Source organism: Epinephelus fuscoguttatus, linkage group LG6 (assembly GCF_011397635.1).
Source record: "Epinephelus fuscoguttatus linkage group LG6, E.fuscoguttatus.final_Chr_v1".
NCBI classification, from domain to species: Eukaryota; Metazoa; Chordata; class Actinopteri; order Perciformes; family Serranidae; genus Epinephelus; species Epinephelus fuscoguttatus.
In genome coordinates this window covers 17873136-17899737 of record NC_064757.1, presented here as the reverse complement: position 1 = coordinate 17899737, position 26602 = coordinate 17873136, and the positions used below count along the sequence as shown (strand labels likewise).

Here is a 26602-nt window from a genome sequence, read left to right as displayed (position 1 = left end):
TATCTTATGACAAGGGGGTGGGCGCAAAGGAATTGAACAATTTTCCTTTTTAATGTGATTTTTTTTTCCCTCCAAAGTTGCTAAACATGCTCATAACCCAGGTTAACAGTTTGCTTGTTTATGGTTTCACAAACTTTTACACAGACGTGCCTCCTGGCTCCAAGTCATATGAAGCAACTTTATCCAATCTAAACTCCACTTGGTGCACCTGTTGTCATCCTTTGTTTAAACTCAAACTGACAGCATGAACACATGTTCATTGTGTGAAGTGCCGTAAAGAATTTGAGCAGATTGTTTTCCATGATATATGTGTGGAGTAAGTAAACTAAGTATGTGAATAAGAGTTATGCCTGAACTTAAATAAATGCTTCAGTAAATTACCAGGAAGTCAGAGAACAGCTTGTATTTTGTATTGTACATTTTACATTGCAGCTTGAATTAGTTTGACCCTGATAAAGTTTGCATGTGGGTCATTCATCTTTTTTCATGACTATCTGAAACCTCCCTTGGTACAAGTCAACAATGGCCCTTAACATGGAGGCTCAGCTGGAGGTGCTTAACATTTAGAGCGGTGCTCATCCTGCTGTCAGCTACAGCCAGACAAATGTCAGAGGTGGTACTACATGGAGTTCAGCCTGTGGAAGTCATTCCCTCCACAAACCTCATCAGACTCTCCTCACAGCCCTCTCAGCCAGATCAGGATGCTAGTGTTTGTTAATTTGGCTTTTTTAGCTTAAGCTTGGATTTTTCTTTTTAGGTTTTTTAGCTTTTTGACTTTTTCTAAGGTTGTACTCTTTCATGTGTGTTTCATCTGCATGTTTGTGCTGTCTGTGTGCATGGGTTTGTGTGTTTTTGTGAAGAAGATTAAAAGAGGCTAATGGAACTGGTGATATGTGGGGAGCAGGGGTGAGCGATATGGCCAAAATTTTCTATAACAGTGTACGTAATTTTGTATCACATTAACAGTTTACATCACAATACTGTAATTGTTTTGTGAATTCAGTTAAGAAGTGGTTTGAAATAACTGTACCCCACTTCTTTTGTTTGCAACTTCCATACAAACAACAAAACAACTGCCTCACTTAAAGGGCCAGACACACTAAACCGACACTAAAGAACAAATGGCGATGAGGGCTCGCTGTCACCTGTGTCCCGACCAGAGAGTTGCACCTTAACACACTGCAGAGACTACAGCCAACGGCCAACAAGTACGTACATTCTGCGCCTGCATGATAGGAAATAACTCTCCATACCAGTAAGAGGCAGTAGTCTGTATTAGTCATTCAAAAAGGGAAATGGGAGGACCATCAGGACAGATTTGAATTGCTAGTCAGCCAGTTAGCACATTAACGACACAACCCGATATTGAAAGATCAAAGGATATTTATCATGCACTTGTGAACAAAAACAAACAGTTACGAACCATTTCTGCTAAAGACCTCAGTAGCAAAAACACATTGTTAGCTAATATAACAAGTTTGTTTTGATCTCACACCGTCTTGACTTTGACTTTTTTCTTTTTTTTTTGTTTTTTTGCTTTCCTCACTTCCGTTGTTCTTCTCGTGCACTGAGATGAATTGTCAATCAGAGTGATTACATTCATCAACGGGCTTTGCTGGGTCCAATGCAAATTCAGCGTGCTGAATCTGCCTTAAAAAAAGTAGACAAGGGCTGACTTTTGACAACAATGTTGGACACACCGCAAAAATGCCCTGAGACAACATTTAAGTTAAAGCCAAACACTCAAAACAGTAAAATTCTGTCAAAATGGACGCGTTAATGTTCCTCAGAACAATAATTTCAACTGTTACAGGTTTCTGTATTAACAGCTTCATTCTCCTCCTTTATCTCTGCCCAAATCATGCTACCTTGCAAGGTAGTGTTATTCATGAGATTCATGTGTGAATCATAAGATCACGCAAGCATCCAGCCCTGATTTACTACATAGCCTGCCCCAGATAGCTCCCGCAGTATAAACAGTATTGCCAAATCACCCAACCCTAGTGGGAAGACATGCCCGGTTTGTACCTGAACTTGCTGTCACTGTGGCCTGTGTCCCTATCTCTCTACTACATCTGGACCCCCCTGGTCTTGTGTACAAACAGCCTGTAATAATTCTATCGATCTTAACTTACTTGCAGCTTATTAACAAACAGGCTCTTCTTCAGTGTGGGCTGCTGCTCTCACTGTTCTCCGCCACCTAAAGGGAGAATTACATAAGAATCCTCCGCTCAATTGTCAGCTCCATCCCCCGTCCACATACAACAAACACACACATATGCACACACACATATACACACACACACACACACACACACACACACACGATACTGTAGCTGATAACCTACCAAGCCTCTTGCCATCTCTATAACAACTGACCTTCCTGCTGTGGTTGCCGTGGTGAGATGATTGAGGAGGTTTCACTGCATGAAGAACGTGAGCTGCCATGGTTTCCTATCAGAAGCTGTGAATGCTGTTTGGACAGCGAGGAAATAATCATCCATAAATTATACATGTTGCCTAATAGTTTCTCTAAGAGAACTAAATTCCTATTGATTTTACCACGTGATTTTAGTCTTTTTCTCAGGGAGAAAGAAATTAAATCTCTTACACATTCATTTTATTTAAGGAAGTAGGCCTACTGTGTGTCAGTGTGTTACTTTAATTTGTAGCTCGCACACTGTCCTGGATATATCACGATTAGTCTCCAAGAAAACAAGGACAACCTGGAAAGCCCCCTTTGATCCAGTCTGTCACACTATAGCCTGGTAGGGGAAAAAAACAGAACAGATTGGACCTTCTCCATGCAAATGCAGTTTAAAACCAGTAGCTCTGCACACATAAAGGCGCTTCTTTTAATATGTGCCCCCTTTCTTCACACCCACGACCATTGTGTATAAAATCCTGTTTTTCCTGAAAAGATTTCTAGTCGCAGCCGCAGACAATGTTCCCCCACACAAGCTGTCGTCTTTGTCATACCCCCCCACCCCCCCACACCCTCCACTTCAGTCAGTAAAGCAGGATCTCTGGCAGTCGGCCCCGCGTGCGAATTCATGTGTTTCAGGGTACAGGTGGGGGGCTCGCCGGAGTCTGCCTACCTGTTCCCCTGTAAACTGGTCAATTTTTGACTGACATGGGCAAGGGGGGGGGGAGCAGGCATGGAAACCAGAAGGGGGGAGAGAGGGGCGGGTAAATGAACAAATGTCAGGGTTAGCGGGGGGTTGCTGGGGCCGCGGCGGTGGAAAACGCTTCCTCTTAGGGGTGTCTCCTGATAGGGTGCGGTGAAGGGGAGTGAGGCATGCTGATAAAAACAACTCACTAACAATTATGCTCACCTAAAATAGCCCTTACTTAAGTATATAGCATGCTTGCCAGTTAATTGTACACAAAAACAAAGACTTCACAAAAGACCTCCTGCAGCCAATGTATTTTCTTTTATTTTGGCATGATAATTAAGTGTGACAGCTATGAATGCAAAGTTGGCAGATATTATAGTGGCCTGTCTAACTCTACGTACTGATTAGGATTGTTTGTATTCCAAAAGTTATACCAAACTATAAAATTAGAAAACTGCAGTATAGACAAAGAACTACATTGTCTAATGAACAAATAATGAGAACTGGTCTGGCAGCTCAGATTGTGTATAATAAAATAATGTGCACTCACATGCCAGAAACAGTGCAGCTGGAGTCGAACATGATTTTATAAATATCTGAAGAGTCTGGCCATCACTGTTATCCAAGCTTGGTGATGGAGGTTTGACAATAATCTGTAGATGTTTGCTCAGTTTTATGAATATTAAATTAGTGTTCCTGTTTTTTGCGAGTATTTTGAGCACTTGACAATAACAAAAATTGTGCAAGAGATGAGTCCGATCTCTGCAGATTAAACCCCATATCTGTGCTTAACCAAGCCGCTGTCTGCCTGGGGTTTAATGACAGTGTTCCTAGTATTCTCAGGAGATAATGCTTTTCATAATGGCAAGCAAAGAGCCACCATCAATACAATGTGCTCAGTAGAAGCCAACATTTCATCCGTGTTACACTTGAATAATTTGTGTACCATTGCTGCATTTCCTCTGAATTGTTCTCTGGATTTGTTCAACTTGTTCTTATTGATATGCTGTAGGACTAACAACCATAAAATCTACTAAGACCTCTGATCTGTACTATTGACCATTATCATAGCCAAGAGGTTTGTTACAATGTGGTATTTTTATGCTACACTTGGTGAGAAACCTGTTTACATTCCAGGGTGCTGTATAGTTCACTTCTCTCCGCAGCTCAGTCGGATTCCAAAGCACTGTATAGATTTCTTTCAGCTGATGAAATTAAAAAGACAGCAGTGTGTGTGTGGTGTGCCTTCCAGCAACGCGATTTGCCTGTGAGTTCACGATACGGGTTGAGAGGGGAGTTCCTTTGGGGGGGATTAAATAGCTCCCTCTCTTCCTTCCCTCCTCCCCTGCCCTCCATACTTGCAGAACACAAACAGCTTGCAGGGCTGTATAGTACTTGTACAACATGTTTGCCACAGTGCTGCTCACAGGTAACAATAAGCCAAGGTCAAAGGTTAAGAGGGATTGTGGAGCTCAGATTCTTGTGTGTTCCTCTGGCAAACATTGCGCACACAGGCACAGGAAACAGTGCCCATAGTATCGCTGGGAGAAAGAAAGAGTGAGAGACGGAGAGAGCGAGTTGGCTCGGAAGAGAGGGTATCAAAAAGAACAAGACCGGGGCTGGTTTCATGAAGATGTGTGAGACTGGGCTATACGGTCAGGACATCCTTAGATGAGTCTATCAGGGTAGGACAGTGTTGGTTATGCTCTCAGACTGGGCTGATACCAGTTAGACAGCTGCACAAGAATAATGACTGATGTAAAGCTTAAAAAGAGCAGTAAACAGTTTGTCCTTAGTAATAATCACACCTGCTGACAACTGGAGACAGTCCTCTCCAAAACAGTGACAGCAGTAGTAGTTTTTTTCAAACCATTTAAAATGACTCATGCTTATGTGGGCAAAAGTAACAGTATGGAAAGTGTTTGAACTTGACTGATGTTCTCTTCAACGTAGGTTTATTTTACCGTAAAAGCAAGCTCTCCCTAACCTGAAATTATTGAAGTAAAGATTTTTCTAATCTGCTAGTATGAGTTACCTAAAATCAGGGGCGGGGGAGGTATTCAGATCTTTTGCCTCCCACCCCATGTTAACATCGTTAACTCTGTCAGCACTGTTCACCTTGTTAGCATGATTAACCACTAGCCGCCAGCTCAGCCACTTCCATGTTGAGAGCCGTGTTCAGGCTCCGACCTTGAATCAGAGATGTGCTCTCTGCCATCTCCAACGACAAGTTAACATGCAGAATTGGCCACAAAAAAAAAGCCAACAGGGGCTGACTTGTACCAATGATGCGTGACAGTCCACAAAAACCAGGGAGGCAGAGGCTCATACGCTTGGTATGTCAGGACCACTCACCATAGGGGCAGTGGTTCAGAAAACAGGTCGTCCTTTAATCCAATTCCAAATTCTAGTATGAGGATTTTGGGGTCAGGTAACCTCCAATGTCACCTGATGGCAAGAAAAAGAGCTGTGAAATGCCCTCATAACTGTTGAACTTTTCCAGAAAGATTTCCTTGTTCTAAAAAAAAAGAGTTGGAACTTAGTGATAAACAGAAAATTTGTTTTACCTAAGATGTCAAAAACTACACAGCTTTTAGCAACTGGTGAACTTGGATGTCTTTCTGAACTGTTGGTTTGATTTAAGCCGTGGTAAAAGTCTATCTTTGTGAAACCAGATCCCTGCCTCCGTCAGGCTCTTTGAATGGGAAGGAGATTATCCATTTAATCTCTTAATCATGCACACAGTATACATAGTTGGTCCTTTGCCTAAAACCTCTGTCCTGTTCAGATGTATCACAGCCACCTTTGGCGATGATTCCTTTAACCCACAGACCAATTCAGGGTAGCGCCAACACTGTTGCACATGTTTCTCTCCAGCTGTCAGTATATTATACCCTTGGTGCCCTGTTAAAATGCAACCCAGACCAACGGTGCATAAAATGGATTGTGGAAATATGTAGATTTTAAAATAAAGCTTTTTAAAATCCCTCATTGCCACAAATGTATTCAGAATAAAGGCAAATGTTTCATAACATGAATTAGGTTACTGTACATTTTGCACAGTATATGTTCCCCCAAAAAGTAGGAATTAATAATGAAGATGCTTTTTGGCCTGAAATTGCTATTCAAACAATTATGTACTTAGTTTCTTCCAACAAATGCATTCCACATTATTGTTTTGCCTCATAGCAAAGCACCCAAAAGACTAAAACCTTTCATTTCAGCAAAGGCCGCTATTGGTCACCGTCAATAAAAGCATAAAAGCATTTATTTCCCACGTTTGTCAAATTAACAGCATACTCCATCTCCCATAGGACTTGTAAGGTTCATTAACCTTTCTGTGAAGTGGGACAGGTTTCCAGCAGTTACCATAACCTCTGTCTCGCTCCTGCCTCAATTATAATAGAAGAATTAAACATCCAGCGATTCAAAACAGTAATGCTGCCTCTTAAATCCCTTTGTACCAGCTCTCAGTTGTTAATGACTAAAGACACTGAATGAACTATAGAGTTATCAACAGATATAACCGCGGACAGAAGCATATCAAATGGCTACTCTCAGCAGCAGAGATTACTGACTGCATGTACAGTTTTGTTTGATGGCCAGATTTTACTGTTTCTAAAATTGTTATTCAGTTTTTAAAAGGCATGTTGCCTCATTTTCTATGGCTAACACAATGTTGGATTAATAATACATAAAACTACTGTTACACATTTGGAAAACTATGCCACATCCATTTGGGAACACTTGTGGCCATTTATTAGTTTAGCAGTCTTTGCAATTTGTGGGATATGTCACCCAAATTTTCCGGTGTAGTTGCACCGTAGCCCCCCATCCTTCCAAAGTCAAAAGAATAGACTGACCTTGAACTAATTAAGTGGTCAATTACACGCCTGTTGATCTTTTTTAATTTCTTAATAATTAGATTAATTGTGTGGGCAAAGAGTTCGTTCTCTTGTCCACCTACTCCTCCTTCATCCTCCACCTCTTCCTCTCACTTCTCTATTCCTCCTCCTCCACGCCCAGGCCCACAACGCCTCAATACTCATTTATTTTGTGTCACCGTTCTCACTTCAAAAAAACTGTTTTAATTCTATGCCGCTGACTGTCTTAATAAGCTTAGTCTTCTCTTCCTCTCCCACCCCCTTACATCTCCCCCATCCTCTCATGTATTAATCAAAATCCAGCACGTGCCTGGATGTATTTGTGGGCATACAGCTCTATTATAACCTATTAATTTACCATCTCTGTGGATTTCTGTTGTTACCGCCGGAAACTGCTGTAGCCATGGAGCAGTGAGGCCTCGTGTTGGTGTGTGCGTGTCTTCTGATGCTACTTGTAGGCAAGCTCAGGCTGGGATTTTCCAGTGCCACCCCCGTCAGTGGGAAGCCCTATATGGGGACATGTCAGCGCCTTGTTTGCTTGTTGTGCTGATGAAGCTGGGGGTGGGGCGAGTGGGCAGCCTTGTTCAGGTTCCAGGATTCCCTTCAAATGAGTCAGCCAGCCCCCACTCAAACCGACTGTTACCTTGGGAACTCAGGCTTGGGCTTCCCTCAACAGTACTAAAGTACAGACTCATCAGCACCCATAGTCACACACACAGGAGCTTGCGAGGGCTCGGAAGCAGCACCCAGGTTGGTTGAAATTATCTTATTAAAACACTCTCACTGTAGCCTGTACTCTGCCCTGTTAGGCCCAATCTGCTCTATGAGAATGAGATGACCAACCCAGCACGGCCACTTTGTTAAGGCATATTTGTAATTTATGCAAATTAGACTGAATAGATGAGTGTGATAATGAGTTTGGGTGGCTAGTTTCTTAAGTCAGTGATTTGAGTAATAGTATGCCTCCTCACTAATGAGCCCGGCCAGGTAGTGTAGGTTTGGTACATCACAGTGATGTCAGTGATGGCTGGAGTTCACTTAATAACTGGACTGTTTATGTTTCCAACTCAGTTCATTACCAAAGCCAAATGAGTTTCTTTACTGAAGCCATTAGTCCAGCAGGCTATTGTTAAGTGAGTTAATTTGTTGATGCACTGGAGCGGATCATGGGTGACTCCCCCACTGGCTTTCACCCTGTCCTGCTGAGGCCAATCCATCCCGCTCAGCTGATCACCATTAGGTTGCTCTACCAACCAGTCAACCCAGACTCAAGCCCATTAGGCTTTTTCACAACATAGGCTCATTTACCATGACCAGAGACTCCAGAAAAAATTATTATTAGGTTTGTGTTTAATTTAATAGTGGTCAATATTATCACATTTCTTCTTGTTCAAAAGAAAATTTAGAAGTTTATTTTAACAATTAATAAATTACATTTTAAAAAATCTGTATGAAAATCGGAATTTAACCTGTACGGTATTATTTATTTAATGCATTGACTTATTTAATTATGCCTTGCCCTGCGCCGGTGACAGCTGTGGCCAGAGGCATTATGTTTTTGGGCTTTCCATCTGTACGTCCATCTGTCCATCTGTCCATTGGTCCATCTGTTGGCCTGTCTCATTCTCTAACCATGATATCTCAAGAACTTTGAAGAAATTTGACACAAACATCCACATGGATATAAGGATGAACTGATTACCTTTTGGTGGTTGAAGGTCACTGTAACATCATCTGCCTCATTTCCTCAAGAAAACCTTGAGGAGATTTTTTTCAAATTTGGCACAAACATCCACCTGGACTTAAGAATGAATTGATTAGATTTTGGAGCTTAAAGGTCAAGGTCATTGTTACTTTGTATCCACCTCATTCTCGTGAACACAATATTTGAAGAGCTCCTTGAGAGAAGTTCTTCAAATTTGACACAAATGTCCACTTAGACTCAACAATGAATTGATAAGAATCTGGTGGTCAGAGTTCAAAGTCACTGTGACCATGCGTCCGTCTCATTCTTGGGATCGTAATGTCTCAAGAAGGCCTTGAGGGAATTTTTATCAAATTTGGCATGAATGTCCACTTGGACTCACAAACGAACTGATTAGAACTTGGTGGTTAAAGTTCAAGGTCTCTGTGACCTAGGGCTGTACCCAACACAGTATTACCTGAGTTGAATCAGATTCTGCCATTTAATACAATTGTGATTATACAAAAGGTCAAAGGTCAACTTTGCTGTGAAACCATAATGTTCTGCAAAAACACTTTTTCTGGCCGTTACTCGTCATAACTCAGGAACAGAGGGGAGACATTTGGTCAGAGATTGAATTGGTGACACTAATCTTGGGTGCTGTCCTTAAAACATTGCTGATTTTATAGCTCTTCTGTGCTTTCAGGGGTAAGATGTGTGTGAGGCATCCATGTTTTTACAGACATAGATGTAAACTGTAGGTGAATCTTTACTGGTTCATGGAGGTAAAGAACCGTGAGGCAGTAATTCTGGTTTCAAGTTTGATTTATTTTTATTGTTATGGTATTTTCCATATTTGATTTGGAGTGGGGGAAGCAACCACACACCTTATGTCAAACAGAATTGTCAACTCGTTTGCTCTGTTTGCATCATCAGTCTGACATTGTGTCTATGGATCACAATATCAGACAGGCGGAGGAAAGTGGATTTGATTTTCCCAAACCACTTACTAGACACCCCAGTATCCACCTAAAAGCACGTGATTTTAAGTCCACACGGATACGTAGCTATGCCAACATACCTATATAACATACCATGAGAAGAGTGGAGCAAAGTAACTAACTACGATGTTGGGCAATATTGAAAAGACAGGATTTAGAGCAGCCTTGATAGCAGCATCTATCTTGTCTAACATTACAGCATTCACCGTCATGGTTATTACTACTCATTCGTTCCAATACACTGTTTGACAACACATGACAAAGGCGTTAATCCCACCTGTAGAGCCAATTAGCTAATTCAGTTACCCCGCAGCACTCATTGGCCATTTTTAAAAAAATTCTAACCGAGAAACTGCTGTTTTATGTCACGATACCAGACAAATGAGTCACCTTAAAGTCAGTGGAGTGAGCAGATTCAAAGGTTTAGACCCAGGCAAAACAACTACATTGCTAATTGTACTTTGCAAAACATGAATAAAACATACCGTGCACATGCTATATGCCACACACATCTGCCAGCTGTTCAACCAAGGAGTAAAGGTTGCTTGCTATAAAATAAAGGCAGACATTACTCCCCATTCATTCAGCACTGGGTTTTGCCAACGTCTGTTTGTGTGCTATTTTGAAGAAGATAGCAGGTCCCAGCTAATTGTGACCTGCATAGGCCACAGACCAGCTTTTGAGGAGAGCTTCCAGTGGAGGAATATGATGTAGTTTGGGTTTGCAGTGCAGTTAAAAGGGTGAAGCCATCTGTTAGCTGAGCTCTAATACCATTCTTCAGCACTTGGTTCAGTCTCTTCACACTTGTTTTGCCTCATTTACAGAGCCATATATATGAGTTTGATTGCCCTTTCCCTCATGACTTTCACAGAGATGAACTGTGGGCCATTGTTTATGGAAATAGAAACCATTAAGCGAAAAGCAACTCTAGGAAGTCTGTGACCATACGGGTTGTGTTACAGTCCACAGAGACCCCCTATGGCCTCTATAAGTGAAAGTCATAGACTACAATGGGAAAGCATTGCTGGAATGTTATGCCATAGAGCTCCCCATAAATGTGGTTTCAGATGTGCTCCCGGTTCCTGGAGGGGGTTCCTTACGCTGGCCTCAGCGTGTCTATACCACACGAGAATCGCTACGATGACTTGACCAAGATGCATGCCTGTCTGCAGATGGCATTAGTCGTGTTGACTTGTGTCAAACCTTACAGAAGCTGACAAGCTCTTTCATCATGGCCACCACGATAACATTTGCTGCCATCTATTGATTTGTTATTTTTGGAGCTGGACCGTGTATTAGGAGCGCTGTTGGAAAATAGCGTTCAGTTATACATTGCACTGCGTTGTCAGGGTGCTGAGTGTACCCTGGGCACAGATGGAGCAGCAGAACACCGTACAGTCAAAGTAAAAGTAACTGTTCATTGCACTGGGTCTAAGTTTTATTCACTTGCCTCTGCAACATCTGCTCCTCTAATCCATCAGTCTGATCTGATCAGGTCGTTCAATTTTCCACCCCGTGACTCAAATTTCATTAACTGCTACTGAGGAAAAAGAAAACTCATGAAGAGTTCTACCTGCGCTGTCTTTATGGACCCACAAACATCTCCAAGTCTGGGGGTGGGACACAGGCTGATACAAAGGGGCACACACAAAAAAAAAACAAAAAAACAGAGAGTTTGCTGGGGTCATGGTTATGTTACCTACCCAACATTGTCGTTGTGGTAGCAACTTGTCAGTGGTTGTTATGCAAAACTGGTGATTCACTGTGAAGGACGAAATTAGCTATAGAAACCAAAACTGTTTTTGTGCCAAGCTGTATACATGTTTTTTTTCTGCTGTAAAGTTGGGCATTTTAGCATGGAGGTCTGTGGGGATTGACTCTCTCTTGGAGCCACCCTCTAGTGGCCATTTGAGGAGCGGCAGGTTGTGGCAGTTCCACGTTGGCTTCATTTTTCCTCCTCAGAGGTTGCCGTTTGTGTCTAAGTTGGTTGTTTCCAGGCCTGAATCTGTTTATCGATGTCACCATGTTCTCCCAAGCCATACTGACCACCAATGAAAGCTTAGTGGTCTGATGTGACTGAGAGGACTGTGGGGCTAAATGGTCACCTGACTCTGGTAGTGGAATTTTTTTGCCCAGTGCCTGGTTTCTTCCTTGCTACCAAATTCAGGGCAATGCATCGACCTCCAGTGTCTTTTCAGTGTCAGCTAAGACTTTTCTTTGCAGTTTTAGTAGTGGTGGCATAGGGTGGTGCAGTTAGATGACCATCTACATAAAAGAGGGACTGATGATTGAAGGCTGAGTGGCAGCCCAGACCATTACATAAAGTGGCCTGTTGGAAGCATAAAGTCCAGGCTGAAAAATATATGTTACCAGGAAGGTGAGTGGAGCCATAGCATTCTGCAAAGCTCAGAGTGTCCACTACACCATGATAGGGTTGCTGTAGCCTGAGAGTCGGGACTAAGAAATTGGACAGACAGTAGATCGTAAGGATTGTGCAGAGGTGAGGTGAAATAACAACCAAGCTTTTTTTTTTTTTTACCTATAGCAATTGCCTTATGGCAGAACTGCAGTCAACAACACTGCGCAAGCAACATGTACCACAGCAGTCGTACTGCACAACATCAATGCATTTAAAGGAGCTGTACGCAACATTCAGAGCATTAATATAGCAGAAAAGCACTGTTTGCTTTGTAAAGATTAACTGGAGAATTGGTGTTCTGAGCAGAGAATGAAGTCAGGCTCCCTCTGTGTGTGTTGTCATCCGAGCTTCTCTGTGGGTTTTTGTGGTAGCCCTGCGGTAGTGTGTGTCCCTGTAAGTGTATTCTACAGGCTAGCGCATCACTGCCATTCTGCGCTGCACTCATAGGGCAATTACCGCGGATCTCAGAATGGCGTAGCTGCAGAAGTGTAGCGCCCAGCCTCAGGTTTTCCCCCAGGTAACAATAGTAGCTCTGTCAGCACTGATGTCATTGTTAGCACAGCTTATGGAGTTAACACTGTTAGCCGCTAGCCTCAGACACCTTCATGTTGAAGGTGGTGTACAAACTATCCCTCCCCATACTCTAAATCATAGATATGCTCTATGTGTCACATACAGCTCTTTATATCCCTCTTTGCTGTTAAAAACAAATTCAAATTTACTTTAAGTGTTGTTTAATGTTTTGAAGAACCAGCCTTTGAATTGGGGCACAGCTTGAAATGTTAGACCTGTGATAGATTGTGACAAACCTGTTCAGTGTGTCACAGACTTCTCTCTCGGTGTATGCTGGGATAAGCTCCAGCCCCCCTGCAACCCTGAACAGGATAAGTGGGTTAGACAGCGCATGGGTGGATGGTGTTGATATGACAGGAAAATAAAATGGGATCATGAGTAACTAAGTATTCTCAGTTGTTATATAAGTTGCTAAATCTTTTGTCAGAAAATTGTAGCACACAATGTTCGTAAACTCGTAAGTCAGTTGATCTCACTGGTCTCCTTTTAGTCATCATATCAGAGGATCTAGTCATCCAGTCATTTTAAACTCCCAAGTGACAGATTACATTGAACTCCTAGAATAAATAAGGTTGTTAAAACCAGAAACTCAATGTATTTTCTTCCTGAAGATAACTAAATCCCCTAGTTGAGCAGTGATGTGATTCTTACTGTTTTCTCTTGGAGAAAAAAAACTGTGTTTAACCTGTAAACGGTGAGGTTCCTTGTGAGACACAGACTTTTAATTCACAATAACCCTGCAAATGAATGGGCTGATTACTGAGGCGAAGATGAGGAGGCAGTCATAAGCACTTGGCTTGAGTGGAATAGGCAAGGGGGGGGTGGAGGGGTGGCTGTGGCGGTACAAGTCCAGCCTCAGAAATAGAGCTGTGAACACCATCTGTCATGCTCTCTCTCCCCGTCTGTTAGCCTGACTGCAAGTAAAAGGGAGAATGATGCTCTCAGAACTGTATTAGAAGGACGTGGGTGCTGATTGTCGTAGGTGTGGGTTTACAGGGTGTGCAAGGGAGGGGGAGGGAAGTGGTGTGTATACAAGGAGGTGCATGAGTAACTGACAAAGGGAAGCACTCACCCACACAGAGAAGGAGAAGGGTTCTTGGGCAAGTGGGTATTCCTGGTGAAACCGCACCCCTGCACCTACTCACCACCTCCTCGCGGACTCCTACCTCTTGTCAGAGGATTCCCAGCGGAAGTTATGTAGACGCATTATACAAACACACTGCTCATCTTCTGTTAGGCTTGGAGGAGTTAACAGCTCATGTATAATACTGAGTTTCATTTCACATGTTGAGCAGGCTTACCTTGGTGATAACTGGCCACTTTAAGACCCACAGGGAGGACATCAATGTCCCAACAATGATCATTTCCAAGAATTTAATTGTGTGGATTATGATTATGGTTATGGTCTGGATCAGTCTTGGTTGTACTTCACTTGGAACTGAGAGCCAGAGTTGTTTGCGCTGAATATTGGTGGTTGGAGTATCAGGCTATTACGTGACCCACAGAGAAAAAAGCTCTGCTGCATTGCTTTTTCCAGATTTTCAGAATTATTCATTGCTCATAACGTGTAGGTTGCTCGGGATCCTTTCTGCTTTTGTCTGAGTCAGAGTGTGAAATAGAGTCAGTAAAACATGAAGGCAAGCTGGGCCACGATGAACAACAGGGAGAGGCAGCATGAAGTGTCCGTAACACCGCAGCTGGACTAACATTAGTTAGAGCTACTATCTAGAGTGGGGACGGGCTCCTACATTTGAACAGAGCAGAGACAAATGAAGAAATCTACTGTGGAAATTTTGGATTGTGGTGGATTATATGTTCAATCAATTCTTTGTACAGTAATTTTTATACTCAAATCCACAATGCTGTTTATCATGATTGCCCTCCACAGGAAGATCAAAGGTCAGGGTTAGCTATACCACAGCTTGTAGGGACTTTTTTACGGGTTACCAGATAACATGGTTCCTGTTGCAGAGTCTTGAACTTAGGCCTTTGAAAGGTGGTGTCCCTACTCACTACACCCCCTGCTGCCATAAATATATCAGTAGATGGCTGGACCGTTTCCAGCATCGTCAACACAGTAGAAAAAAATATGAAAGCAATGGTATTGTCACGATTTAAATTTGTATTTGATATGTATGAGTAAGTTAACAACAGAAACAAAGCATTAATACAAAGTCCAGGCCTCCTCTGATTCAGCCATAATTTCTCTCTCCCACTCAAGTTTATTGCTCACAGAGTCTCTTATATCAAACGTAACGCTCTCCGTTTGAAAAGAGACATAACTATAAGCTTCAGAGTATGTTCTTTTTTTTGTTAAATTTGTGAAATATACCAGCCATTTTGATGCTTTTGGTTTTTATTTCTCTGTCAGTTTCTGCCTCTCCCACACTGCTGAGTGTGTGATTCACTATCACAGCCACAAGAATGGGTATTCCCCTCGTGTGAGGATGCAAATTGTAGTCACATTTGGTTTGAACTAATAACTCTCACTCGAATTCAGTTCAGGTCATTTGTGTCAGTCTGAGTTTGTTTCATTTACATTTGGATATAAAAAGAGTTTGGCTTTTCCCTCGACTAAATAAATAAAAAAGACTGTGACATTATGTAAACTATAGATTAAATGATTGGCAGTGAAACCTTCATGACTGCTGTGATGAGTGACAGTTTGATGATTGTCAGGGTTTAAGGTTTGGTGGTAGGAATTATTTGTGGTTATTTATTATTTATTCAGAATACTTTCCACAGTCTTCAAATCGTACCTCATTGCAGCAGTGCTGAGCTTCTCTCTGTCATCTTAATTGCAGAACTTTATAATATGACCCTGTTATATGATATACTGTATATGTATGTATGTATCTTTTATCTCCCACGCATGATGAGTTTAAAGAGCAAACATTTATCTCTTGTAAATATGTGTTTAAGTAAGTATAAATTAATAAATACATATTAAGGATGTGTGCAGAACAATCCAAAACATACAATATGGCCACAGACTGAGTTGGTGTTGTATATTCAGCTCTATGAATGATTGAACCTCGAAGACATTATGTGACTCATAAACATATGAATTTTAAGTGTAGCGCCTGGATGAGAAAATATTTAGAAACCCTGATAGTGGGTTCCTTGGTAACTGCATAGATAATGAAGCAGCACTTCCTAGTGTTTTTCAACTTTCAGCTGTTGTAATGACATAACTTGCAAATTTCCAACAGTTGAAACACTGACACAGCAGCCGTGAGTACTCTATCGGGCTCCCGTGGCAAAGATGCACATTTTAATATTCTGCTGCTTTTCAACTGAGTGCTTTAAGATAAAACAAACTGCTTACAGAGACAAGAAGTGACTAGTAGATCTGTATGTCTGTATTATGGGCAAACAATACTGAACAAATACAATCGTCAATCACCTTATGTAATGTAACTCTGATCCTTGGCTTAAGGCCAGCACAGAAAGTCCCAAAATAGCTGCACAGTTTATTCTGACATTGATGTATATAGTAATTAAACCATATTTTAATGAATCTATTTTAGACTTTTCCTGTGACATTTGGTTAGAGATTTGTCACCAGACGTGATGTCTATATTAAAATATTTACCTTTGTGTATAGAGTGCATACTGTTGACACTGTTCTTGTTTTATTGGGGAGTTTGGAGTGTCTTGGGTGCGGAGTCTCAACGCTTTTGACTTTTCTAACCCAGAGCTCAGAGTATCATCCTAGCTGAGGATATAATCGATCTTAGATTAACTTCATCAATGTGTGATGTTGCTTTTGATTCCCTCTAACAAAGCTGTAATGGATTTACTATATGAAAAACTTTCTGTGGTGCAAGCAGCCATAACATCTATCATCCATGCAGCAAAACTGTGGCTGAAGTAACTTCAACCAGAGACCTACAATGTAAGTACTTGTTCACGAGCTCATTGGTGGCTCCAACGGACACTGTGTGAGCCTTGTAATCATTATGTATTCCTAATTTATGACATCATCACTCCCAGATTTTGCATGGGTGGGGTTACCAAGGAAATCGTTCAGCAGGGTCGTGAGGCATTAGGTAAATTTAATTAGGTCAAACTACAATGATTTCCAATCGCTCAAGTAATGCTTCAATCATTGGAGTCATCATTTTAGTCCATTCACGTGCTGTTGTTTCATTTTATGTTTTAGCCATGTATCTTAACATTTAAGATTCTAATTATAACAATACTGCAAGATTTACATGATATAGGCCTACATATTAAAGTCAGTAAGTTGAACCTTTCTTAATACACAAAACACAATCACCATGGCGAGCAGCTGTCAATCATTAGGTGGTCAGAACTTTTCACGCTCTCTGTCACGCCCCCACATCAGGGTCCCTGGGGGAGGCCGCCCACCATGTGAGAATGTCCTGTAGATTAGTGTGAGCAAGTCTGTCACTCCCCAGTGAGCATCAAGTGTCAGCAACCTTGACACTGCCCTGCCCTGTTGCAGCTACTGCGACACCAGATCTGCTTTGGAATAGATAAAAACACCGTAAACACAAAACTGATTATTCTCAAGGTTTGTATATCTTGAGAATATTAATATATGTAATCCTATGTGAATTCTGCATATGATTGACTTATCTTTCATTATTTGGCTGAGTTAAAATTTTGCATTCATTTGCTGTTGTTTTTACTCTATGTATTGTAATGAAATTAAAAGGGCAGAGGGTGCCGTGGAGAGTGAGCGAGAGCTGAGCATTAAGATGTGGGAAAATGTTGCACGCTCAGATGTTGACTACCTGTTGCTATGGCAATGGGTTTGGATCCTGCAGGCTGCAGGACTCTTGCTATTTCTAAATAAAGCTTTTTTTCTCACTGATCAGTGGATGAAGATACTCACAGTTGAAACTAATCTCCAGAATTTCACCAGGCTGTGTAAACACTTGTGCTCTGCACTCAAATACTTACTGCTAAACCTCCTAAACAGCAGTCACAGGATTATAGATGAGATGATGCACAATAGAGGACACATGCTTTGCTGCCGCTACATTTTGTACTGAAAGAGTCAAATATAAATGATAAAATTATGATTCATTACAAAGTGTATCTCAGTCATTCTGGCACAGATTTACAGACACACTATGTACTTATGACAATAGAGTTGAAACATTTTAATTGGCACTGTGTACCATGTTCTGCTCTAGACAGCATTTGTGATGGGTCCAGTTTCCTAGCTCTTCACATATGACAAGAAAGCAAACAAAATCTTTCTGTTTCCTTGTCAAGACTATAAACCAAACACTACAGTGAAGTTATTTATGGGATAACTGAAATCGGGGGCTCAAGTTGTGTTTACAACACTGTATTATTTTAATTTCCTTTTTTAAAAATGATTATAATTGCTGAGTGCAATATGTGTTTGCAGCATTCCCAAGATGATATAAACTCTACAAAATACGTATTTATGTTCTGAATTGGTTAAGTCCATGTCCCCACTGAAGAATGTGGCTTAATGTTTCTATACTACTATAAACTGTATTTTGTCCATTTCAACATAAGGATCCAATTAGACCGGGGGGGAAAACAACATGTCCTGCATGTTTTTTTGTCCTCACACACTGTCTAGTAACACAGTACCTGTGTTACCCTGTGGGGGGAGCCTGTGTGTGGAGAAAGAGAGGACAGAAATAGGTGCTGAGACCAGATATTTGATGCCTGTGATGGGGACTTCCATGCTTACCTCAAGTGGGTTTTGGGCCATTTCACAGACAACATATTTAGTCCTTTCCCTCCCACTCAAGGATGCAGCCGTCTTGCAGTAAGCAGCCAAGTCTATTAAACAAACATTCCTGTGTGCAATTTGCAGTGGCTGACTGTGTGCTTCCTGGGGATGAGGGAGTTTAACCTGACAAATATACAGTAGAAAATGCTTATGAAAAATATCTGTGCTTCACACCAGGTGACATGATGTCTGTTTCTAGGCAACAGGAAGTTAATATACAATTAATAATATGGGAAATTACTACCTGGAAATGTACTCAGTGGTTTAATTTGCTTGGGAACTGTCTTTTTTTATTTTTAGATTACTAGCGACAAATTATTGTCTTTTTCCAATCATCACCTGAGTCTCAGTGTTTATTGAATCCATTCTTGCTAAAATCCATTAATATGACAATATATGTGTGATTTAGTCAAAAGTCAGCAGGTTAGACTATAACAAAACTTGCTCCAGATAAAATTGGCCAGGGAATTAAATGGCCTCTCCAGCCTCTCTCTAGTTGGTAGGTGGTGCTAATTCAAGGACTGACCACTGAGATAAGCGAGTGCAGAATATTTGGCTGTGAGAGCACAAAACTAAGGGAATACTGGCATTAGATAGTGTTGTAGGAAGAGGTGTAATAGCTCACCATATTTTCTTTCTTGTTAATGGTCTTTGACCCAAAAGTGAACTGACCTAACTACCTGCCTGAACTTCAAGTGCTTTGTCTGACCGACTCTGTGTTTTTACTACCAGGGCAGTGCACTCAAGAGAGGACAGATACAAGGGGCAACCATCACTGGTAAGAATGGTTTTCAATTGCTCATTCATTAAATTGTGGTTTACATAAATTACCTATCATACTCATTAATGTTGTGTAAGCCTTATTTACTTGATTGATTGATTTAGTTTAGTTTAGTTGACAATAGTTTTTATATCATCACCAGTTTCAGTAATTTAACTTAAAGGTATACTGTGCAGGATTTTCCTGATACACATTACGGCTCGTGGGCCAAATCTGGACTCCAATAGGGTGCCAGCTGGCCCGCTGACCATTTTCTATTTCACAATCAAAACAAATTGATTCAAACTGGGATTTTTTACCTTTAATGTAAATAATGTGCCAGAGTGCAAAAGCATCAAAAAATAAAAAAAAGTAATGTCAGGGGAGGATCCATCAGACCCCCAGGAGAGGTCTGGCTAACCCCTGAATGTCCTCAAATCTTAAAAACACCCCTGCAAACACCTGACCTGTGTGGGTTTTCTGCAGCTGGATTTGTCTTGAGAAAGACGAGTAAGAACAGCAAACATCAACAGCAAAAAAAAAAAAAAAAAAGTTTTTTGAACTGGCCCCTGGCCCTCTGTCATTCTGCAAAAGAAGCCCTCAGGCAAAACAATGTGAGCATCCCTGGTGTAGACTCATACCAAATTAATCCCTCTTAATTATCACGTATGACCCACTAGAAACGTGTGGTGATGTGTTTATCTTCTGAGACCCTGCTTTCTTATTTCCTTTTTATTTGATTGTGTTCAGGATCTTCTGGGCACTGTGTGCAGTTGAGATGGGGACTTTATTAAAAAAGTAGCGACCAGGTGCTAAACCATAAGCAGCATGCAACCAAGATGGAGCTGTAGAAATCGCAGACACAGCCCCAAAAAAATGCAAATATAGTGAGGCAAAACGCCAAGTGAATCCGAGGTTGGCTTTCACTATGGCTGGCGATACTGTTTACAAATACTAACCAGCAATTCCTGCAAAGTGTACTTGTAACTTAATTTTATTATTGTTTATGTGTAACATTAAACTTGTTCCTTCATGACCCCTTGCCCCTGGGTAATTTTAGTTCCTACCTGCCACTGTTTTGCAGCAGACATCAGTGAGTGAGTGTAACGGGTGTAACAACAACAGCACTGTTGGGTGTGTTTACTGTGTTGCAGTGTTTGGTGTTGATTTAAGAGGATTAATTTAAAGAAAAACTGTAGCCCGCTTATTACCCACAACCCAGAGTGATTGAAGAATGCTACAAACACCACTGGTTTATTGTAATCTCAAAAATAATCCAGATGCATGAAGAGGACCGTTGAATAGAAAGAACTGGGATTTCAAAGATTTAGCTCATTGTTAGGTTTTAGTTGCATCATTGTGATAATCACATACAGTGTATTGCTATGTAACATCACCATTCTCAGCTCTCCTGATCCTGATTATTGTTTTTCCATGCAGACTATCATCGTCCAACCCCACCACAGAAATCTGGTTTTCACCGCTACCAGTTCATGTTGTTTGAGCAGCCTCCAGACGCACCAGTGTCACTCACCGAGCAGGAGTCATCCCGTGGTAATGACTCCGCTCACCAGCACCTTGAGTTCACAGCACTGTTGGCCGCTGCAGTATCATCGATCATATAGCAACATTGATCAACACAACTGCCAACAGTTAGTTGTTGAATCAGCAATAGAAAGATTGCACCAAGGCATTAAAACTCAGGCCCAAACGTTTCCTCTCAAATTAACCACATTATAAGTTTGTGGTTATATATATATATTTTTTTAGGAACGTATATAGGCTACTGCAGGTGTTTTTGTAAGCATTAGTAAGCAGATTATTCTATTTCCTGACATACAGTAGCAAGTTGTGTCATTTTACACCATTAGATTGATTTAGGTATTGCCTCATTTGAGTGGGCTTAATCCTTTACTTAGGGTGAAATGTTTCCATGTTAGGTTTCAACAAACCGAGACACCGCTGAAGCTGCTATTATTAGTGAGTTGATTTATTATATAACGTCCCAAGACGCTGCAGCCAGACACCATCTAACCATCCTTAAGCCCAGGTTTTGATCTGTGGCTGTGTTTTCTCAGGACATGTGTCGTTTCGCGTAATTCACAAATAATTATGAGCATTTAATCGAAGCATTTGGAGTTGCTTTAGAAAGATGATTTTCTCCAAGTGCTTGAACTTAACAAGGGAAATGTTAATGAGGTTAGTGAGTAAGTCTGCTGCAGTTTTAATGCCTGCGGGGTCAAGACAAGTATTGTTGGCTCCCACGCACACCTGCACGAGTCTGCCTGACCATGTCTCGTTATGCTCCGCTAAAACCTGAAATCCTTATCAACCATGTCAGCACACATGGAGAGTGTATATTAACTTATAACCTTGATTACTGTCAATATTATTACCAGATCATTTCCGTAGTCGTAACAGTCTTGCAAAAAGCAGAGTTGTTTTGTTTACACTTCAGGTTTTCTGACTTTTCCTCCCCCCTGAAGAAAAGTCTCTTGGAGGTGGGCAACCGCACTTGGATGTACAGTACCTCACAGGAGGCGTGCCCGTCTGTCTGTTCTACTCGGGTCACAGCCGGTGATTTGAGGGGAGATCAGGGCGGTTTGAGACTTCAAGCGCTGCGGCCGTGAATCAGTGGAGCTGCCAGTCTCTGCTGTTTGAAGTTTTGACAGCTATGTCAGCAAACAATCCAGGCACATTAGGCTGAGGTCTGTTTGATGTTGAAACCTCTGGAAAAAGAAATGTCAAAAGAGATGTACTTCGGTATATTTTACGTATCCAAACTCAGATTTGGGGAGGTATTGTTCGGGTATTCACTGTGTCAGAACTAGTTAAGCTGAAGAAATAGTGGCATGAATAATAGCCTGCTATTTAGAATATTTTATTTATATATTTATCTTGTGCAAAACTAACTGGAGCATCCTTATTTTCTGCTTCCAGCTCTAGTACAGTAGTTGCCCCCACATTATGAAGCGATTGAACGGAGTGGATCCACCCATCCTTAATCTACTGGATGAGTCTAACTCCCGCTGTTTGACTTCCTCTCTCCTGCAAACTGTTGTCTCTATTCACGGGAAATGAAATTAAGAAATTCACTCTTGGATAATCAAATGTCTCATTTGATGGGTCAATTCTGGGGAGGATAACTGCCCTCGTAAAAAGGGTAATAATGGAAATAGACATTGCGTAACATATTAAGAATGAAAGCCTCGTCACAGTATGTGAATAGAAAAATATTCAGTTTTACAGTAATTATGGGTTTGGTTGAATTTAGTGGTGTACCTGCTGTATTATTGTTGGCCTCCACTTGGCCGTGAGCACAGTATTCCCGCACAGACAAGAGGAACGGAGGGAATCCCATGTCTCCCCACCTCCTCCGTTAAGTATGTTCACTTATTAGCGTCTGTCCTCCCTCCATGTGGTATGACACAGAGAGCATTTTTCATAGCCCATGACATTAATTGATGTGATTTGCGAAGGGAGAGCATTTAGTCGTGGGTGGGAGACTCCTAATGATCGTTTTCCACTTCCAGTAGCGCAGTCATTGACTCAATTTTATCGCAAATTTGTTGTCTTTTTCTTTTCATCTCTGACCATCACTTAAGTAGTAAAGGGGGTGTACAATGAGAGGTGGAGCAGGGCTGTTGTGCGGAACCGTGGGAGTCTGGTGTGCCTCTCCTGCGATAAGGTTATGAATGTGGGTCAGTGAACTGATGAGGACAGCTGGTTTGTTACACAAGGAACTACGGGGGGTCTGCGCTCTTGGCACGGGGCGCAGGGGCGTGATCGTAGGGAATCCCCTTCGCTCTGGCTTAGGAAGGCTGTCCCTGACTGGAGGCTGCCCCTGTGCCAGGGTGGGGGGCAGGCGTGGGCACACAGGCCCTCGTGATACTTGTCAGCCACTTGGCAAGCCCTCAATATGTCCTGCTACTGTTTAGTGCCGCCGAGTCAGTTTGTCAAGGGAAACAGTGCTAGCGTTTCCCGGGTAGGGAAACTGAGGCCTTGAGAGAGGCCATCTAGTGTTGTTTCAGCCTACACGGTAGTTTGCACAAACACTGTTCACACATCCAGCCCCCTTTCTCCTGACTGGGACCTCAACTGTAGATTGATCACAAACAAACACTGTGATGATCACAAGAAGGACAGCATCAGAATCACTGGCACAAAATTGTGCAAAAGTTGAAAAATAAAAATTTATCAACTCTCGTCTTTTTTTTTTTCCTCAATTTTTTCTTGTAGTAAATTACAAAGCAGAGGATGTACATGATGAGCATGTTGTGTGAATGAATGGATCACAGTGGAGTTAGCTGCTGGATGGTGCACGTTGCTCATCTTGCCTCCTAGAGCCCCTACTGCCAGCTCAGCACACTCCACAGTAATTGAAGCCATTTGCAATGTTGCAGTGTGGTAATGGGCAGATCCATGTCTACCACCCACCCACAGCCTCTACCATTAATCAGAGCTGCGTGGAGTCAAGAGAGCCAGGATTTGGTTGCTACAGCAGGCCTGAGTTTCAGCCAGGAGTCGGCTGCCTTAAAGGAACACTTTGACGTTTTGAATTTTGGCTGGTTGTGTTTTTTTTTTTTTTTTTCTTCTTCTTCTTCTTCTTCTTCTTTTTTTCAAACAGATGCTTGTCGTGTTTGAGGTAAAAGTTTCTAGATTTTTTTTCTCAACTCCCCTATTCCATAGATTAAGGGAGAGCTGAAACAATAAATCAATCAATAAGTCCATCCACAGAAAAATAACAATTAATAATTAACATATTTTTTAAATAAATATTCCACCTATTCCCTATTTGAGAGGCTATATCTGCTGCTTTTCTTTTGTAATCAGCTTTGGACTGCTGGACAGATAGAACATGAAATTTGATGATAATAACTTTCTGACTGTGGAAAATTTTAATAGGCATCTTCTCTACTTTATAACAAATGATTTATTGATTGAAGAAATCACAGATTAGTCAGTAATGAAAAATAGAAAAGTGCGCTCAGTAGAGTGCAGATCTCTGCCAGGTGGATGTCTTCTAGCTGCCCAAAGTGATTGTGGCCACTCTAGACAATTTTTGTAATTCCTGCAGACATGCCACAGCGCGCTTCGGAAGATACAATACAATTATTAGGATTAATGTATTTATAGTAAGTAAAACACTCCCACAAATCTTTGATCCATGTCATTCATAACTGGACTTTTAACTTTGTTTATAGACTACTGCACACCAAAGTAGGAAATAACAACAATAAACACAGTTAAAACAGACAAAGAAAGAAAAATTTAAAGACATAGCCTTCTCACTTTGCTATGATAGAGGCACAAATAGGAAAAATAACCAAATCATCAAAATCTGCAAGTCTACAAAATTAGGCAGTGCAAAACGCTCTTCTGAAATGCTGCTGTTGTGGTGTGACGTCACACGGAGGACATACCAAAACAGGGTCCAGGCATGGCAGTCAGACAATGGAGAGCTGCATCCAGTGGAAGTGTCCCTCCCGGCCCCTTGGTGTAAAGAGTACAGAGAAGCTAACAAAAACGAGGACTAATTCATCTCGTGTCTTGCCTAAGTTTAGTAGATCATAATATGTCAGGTATGGAATTAATAACGACGAAGGCAAAAATGTGGCCTGTAACAGACTACGTGTGCTTTGCTGTTTTTAGCTGAGCTGATTCCTGAAAAAATTGCAGCCCCTATTGATCGGTCAAGAGGAGTGAACAGTCATCAGTTAATAACCACATAAAACAATCAATAAAACAGGTTTTTCAACAACTGCGAATCAGTGCAACCACCAGGAACCCCGAAGCATACAGTCGTAAATGAGCACACAAAATATAAGGCTGATTGATCCAGTAGTTTGTGAGATTAGCTGTGGACAGGCAGAAATACACATTCACTCATGCACATGGCCAAACACATGATCCCCTCCAGGTTTACACCCAGTAGAGATAGTAACCATTTTCTGAGCTGAAATGATTAGTTGATTAATCAGTTAGTTGATCAACCAAAAACTAATCAGCAACTATTCTGATAACTGATTGATTTGTTCATTTATTTATTCATTCATTCATTCATGTATTTCCAACATTGTGACAGGAGAAAAATACTAACCAAATATAATTCAACATGCAACATATCTCTTTAAGACTGAATATGCAGTCCCCGGCAAGGTGACAGCATTTGGTAACAATGTAGGCTGCTATATTGACAGCAGGCTGTGAGCTGAGAACGGCAGCCAAACACTGCGACACCATCCCTCGACCCAGGTCTCTCCATGGCAGTCATGTGCCCTGCTGAAGCATCTCACGAGCGAGACGTATCTCTGCTCCCGAGGCACTGCTCTGTGTCTGACTCCTGACCTCCGACGTCCAAAAAGAATTTTCCCCACATGATATCAGGATAACGTTGTTTTGACTATGAATGTTCAATGCTAAAGCTCAGTAAAGCTCCCTCCCTGATATGGCTCCTCTTACTCGACTGCGATGAACAGGATCACTTGGTTTTGAGTATTTTCGAGACACTATAAGAGGTTTAACAGGGACACCGCCCACACCACTAAATGTAGCAGTTCTGTGTCACCTCACAGCAGTCCTGATCTTCCTGCCATACCCAGACGGAGAAGCAAGGTGGAAACAAAAGGGGAGGCAGGAAGACTTTAACATCGCCCTCAGGTCCCACACTATCTGTCCTTTCCATGAGCAGGCAGATGGGAGAGGCAGAAACACGTCTCTGCACTACAAACAGACACCAGCCTATTTTAAGGTCACTTGTAAGTCTAGGCATTTGCAGGGTACCAGCCAGCGTGATAGCACCAGATATTGTGAATTTGCCTCACTTTGGATTGCGCCCAATGATTGCACAGCTTTAGACAGGATTATGTTTGTAAAGCCTTACAAGCAGCGCCTGGTTTTGACTCTCTGTCTGATCGTTAGTCTACTATAAAATGTTCCTCAGTGTGACATTCTCCGTTAGAGGAAATGTTGCACGATACCGCATGTTCTCCCTGTAAAACAGAAAGAGAAAGTTTGACTATTAATGCATGACTGTCATATGAGTCAAATCTGCCACATGACTTATGGGCTACATCCCTATATTCTGGGTAAAGTTTGTTGCCTCACCCCTCAGCTGTCTTTAAGGTGCTACCTCTAAGGGGTGAGGGACCTTGTTCTGGACATGCAGGGGAGTTTGGGGATCTGCAGAGGCGGTGCATTATCTCCCACTGAAGCACAGGCCAGAGGGGCCACTGGGGCCATGCCCTATCATACAGGCAGGTCACTTGACTCCATTGCCCTCTCTTGATTATTGGAGCCCTTTCTGCAGGCAATCCTCATTCACAGAGGGAACCCGGAAAGCTCCAGGTACTCATCTGCTCATCTCCCAGTTATTATTCATCATCTTCCCCAGCTGAGCTCAGACCCTGACCTGACCTT

At 41.8% G+C, this 26602-nt stretch overlaps 1 protein-coding gene across 1 annotated transcript in view; it reads left to right on the top strand.

Moving 5' to 3' along the window:
- LOC125890460 (phosphatidylethanolamine-binding protein 4) overlaps window positions 1-26602 on the top strand; it is a 61834-nt gene that overhangs the window by 33179 nt on the left and 2053 nt on the right. The window contains exons 5-6 of the mRNA XM_049579113.1: window positions 19156-19201; window positions 20624-20737. Coding sequence (XP_049435070.1) covers window positions 19156-19201; window positions 20624-20737 — 160 coding nt within the window. The remainder of the gene's footprint in view (window positions 1-19155; window positions 19202-20623; window positions 20738-26602) is intronic.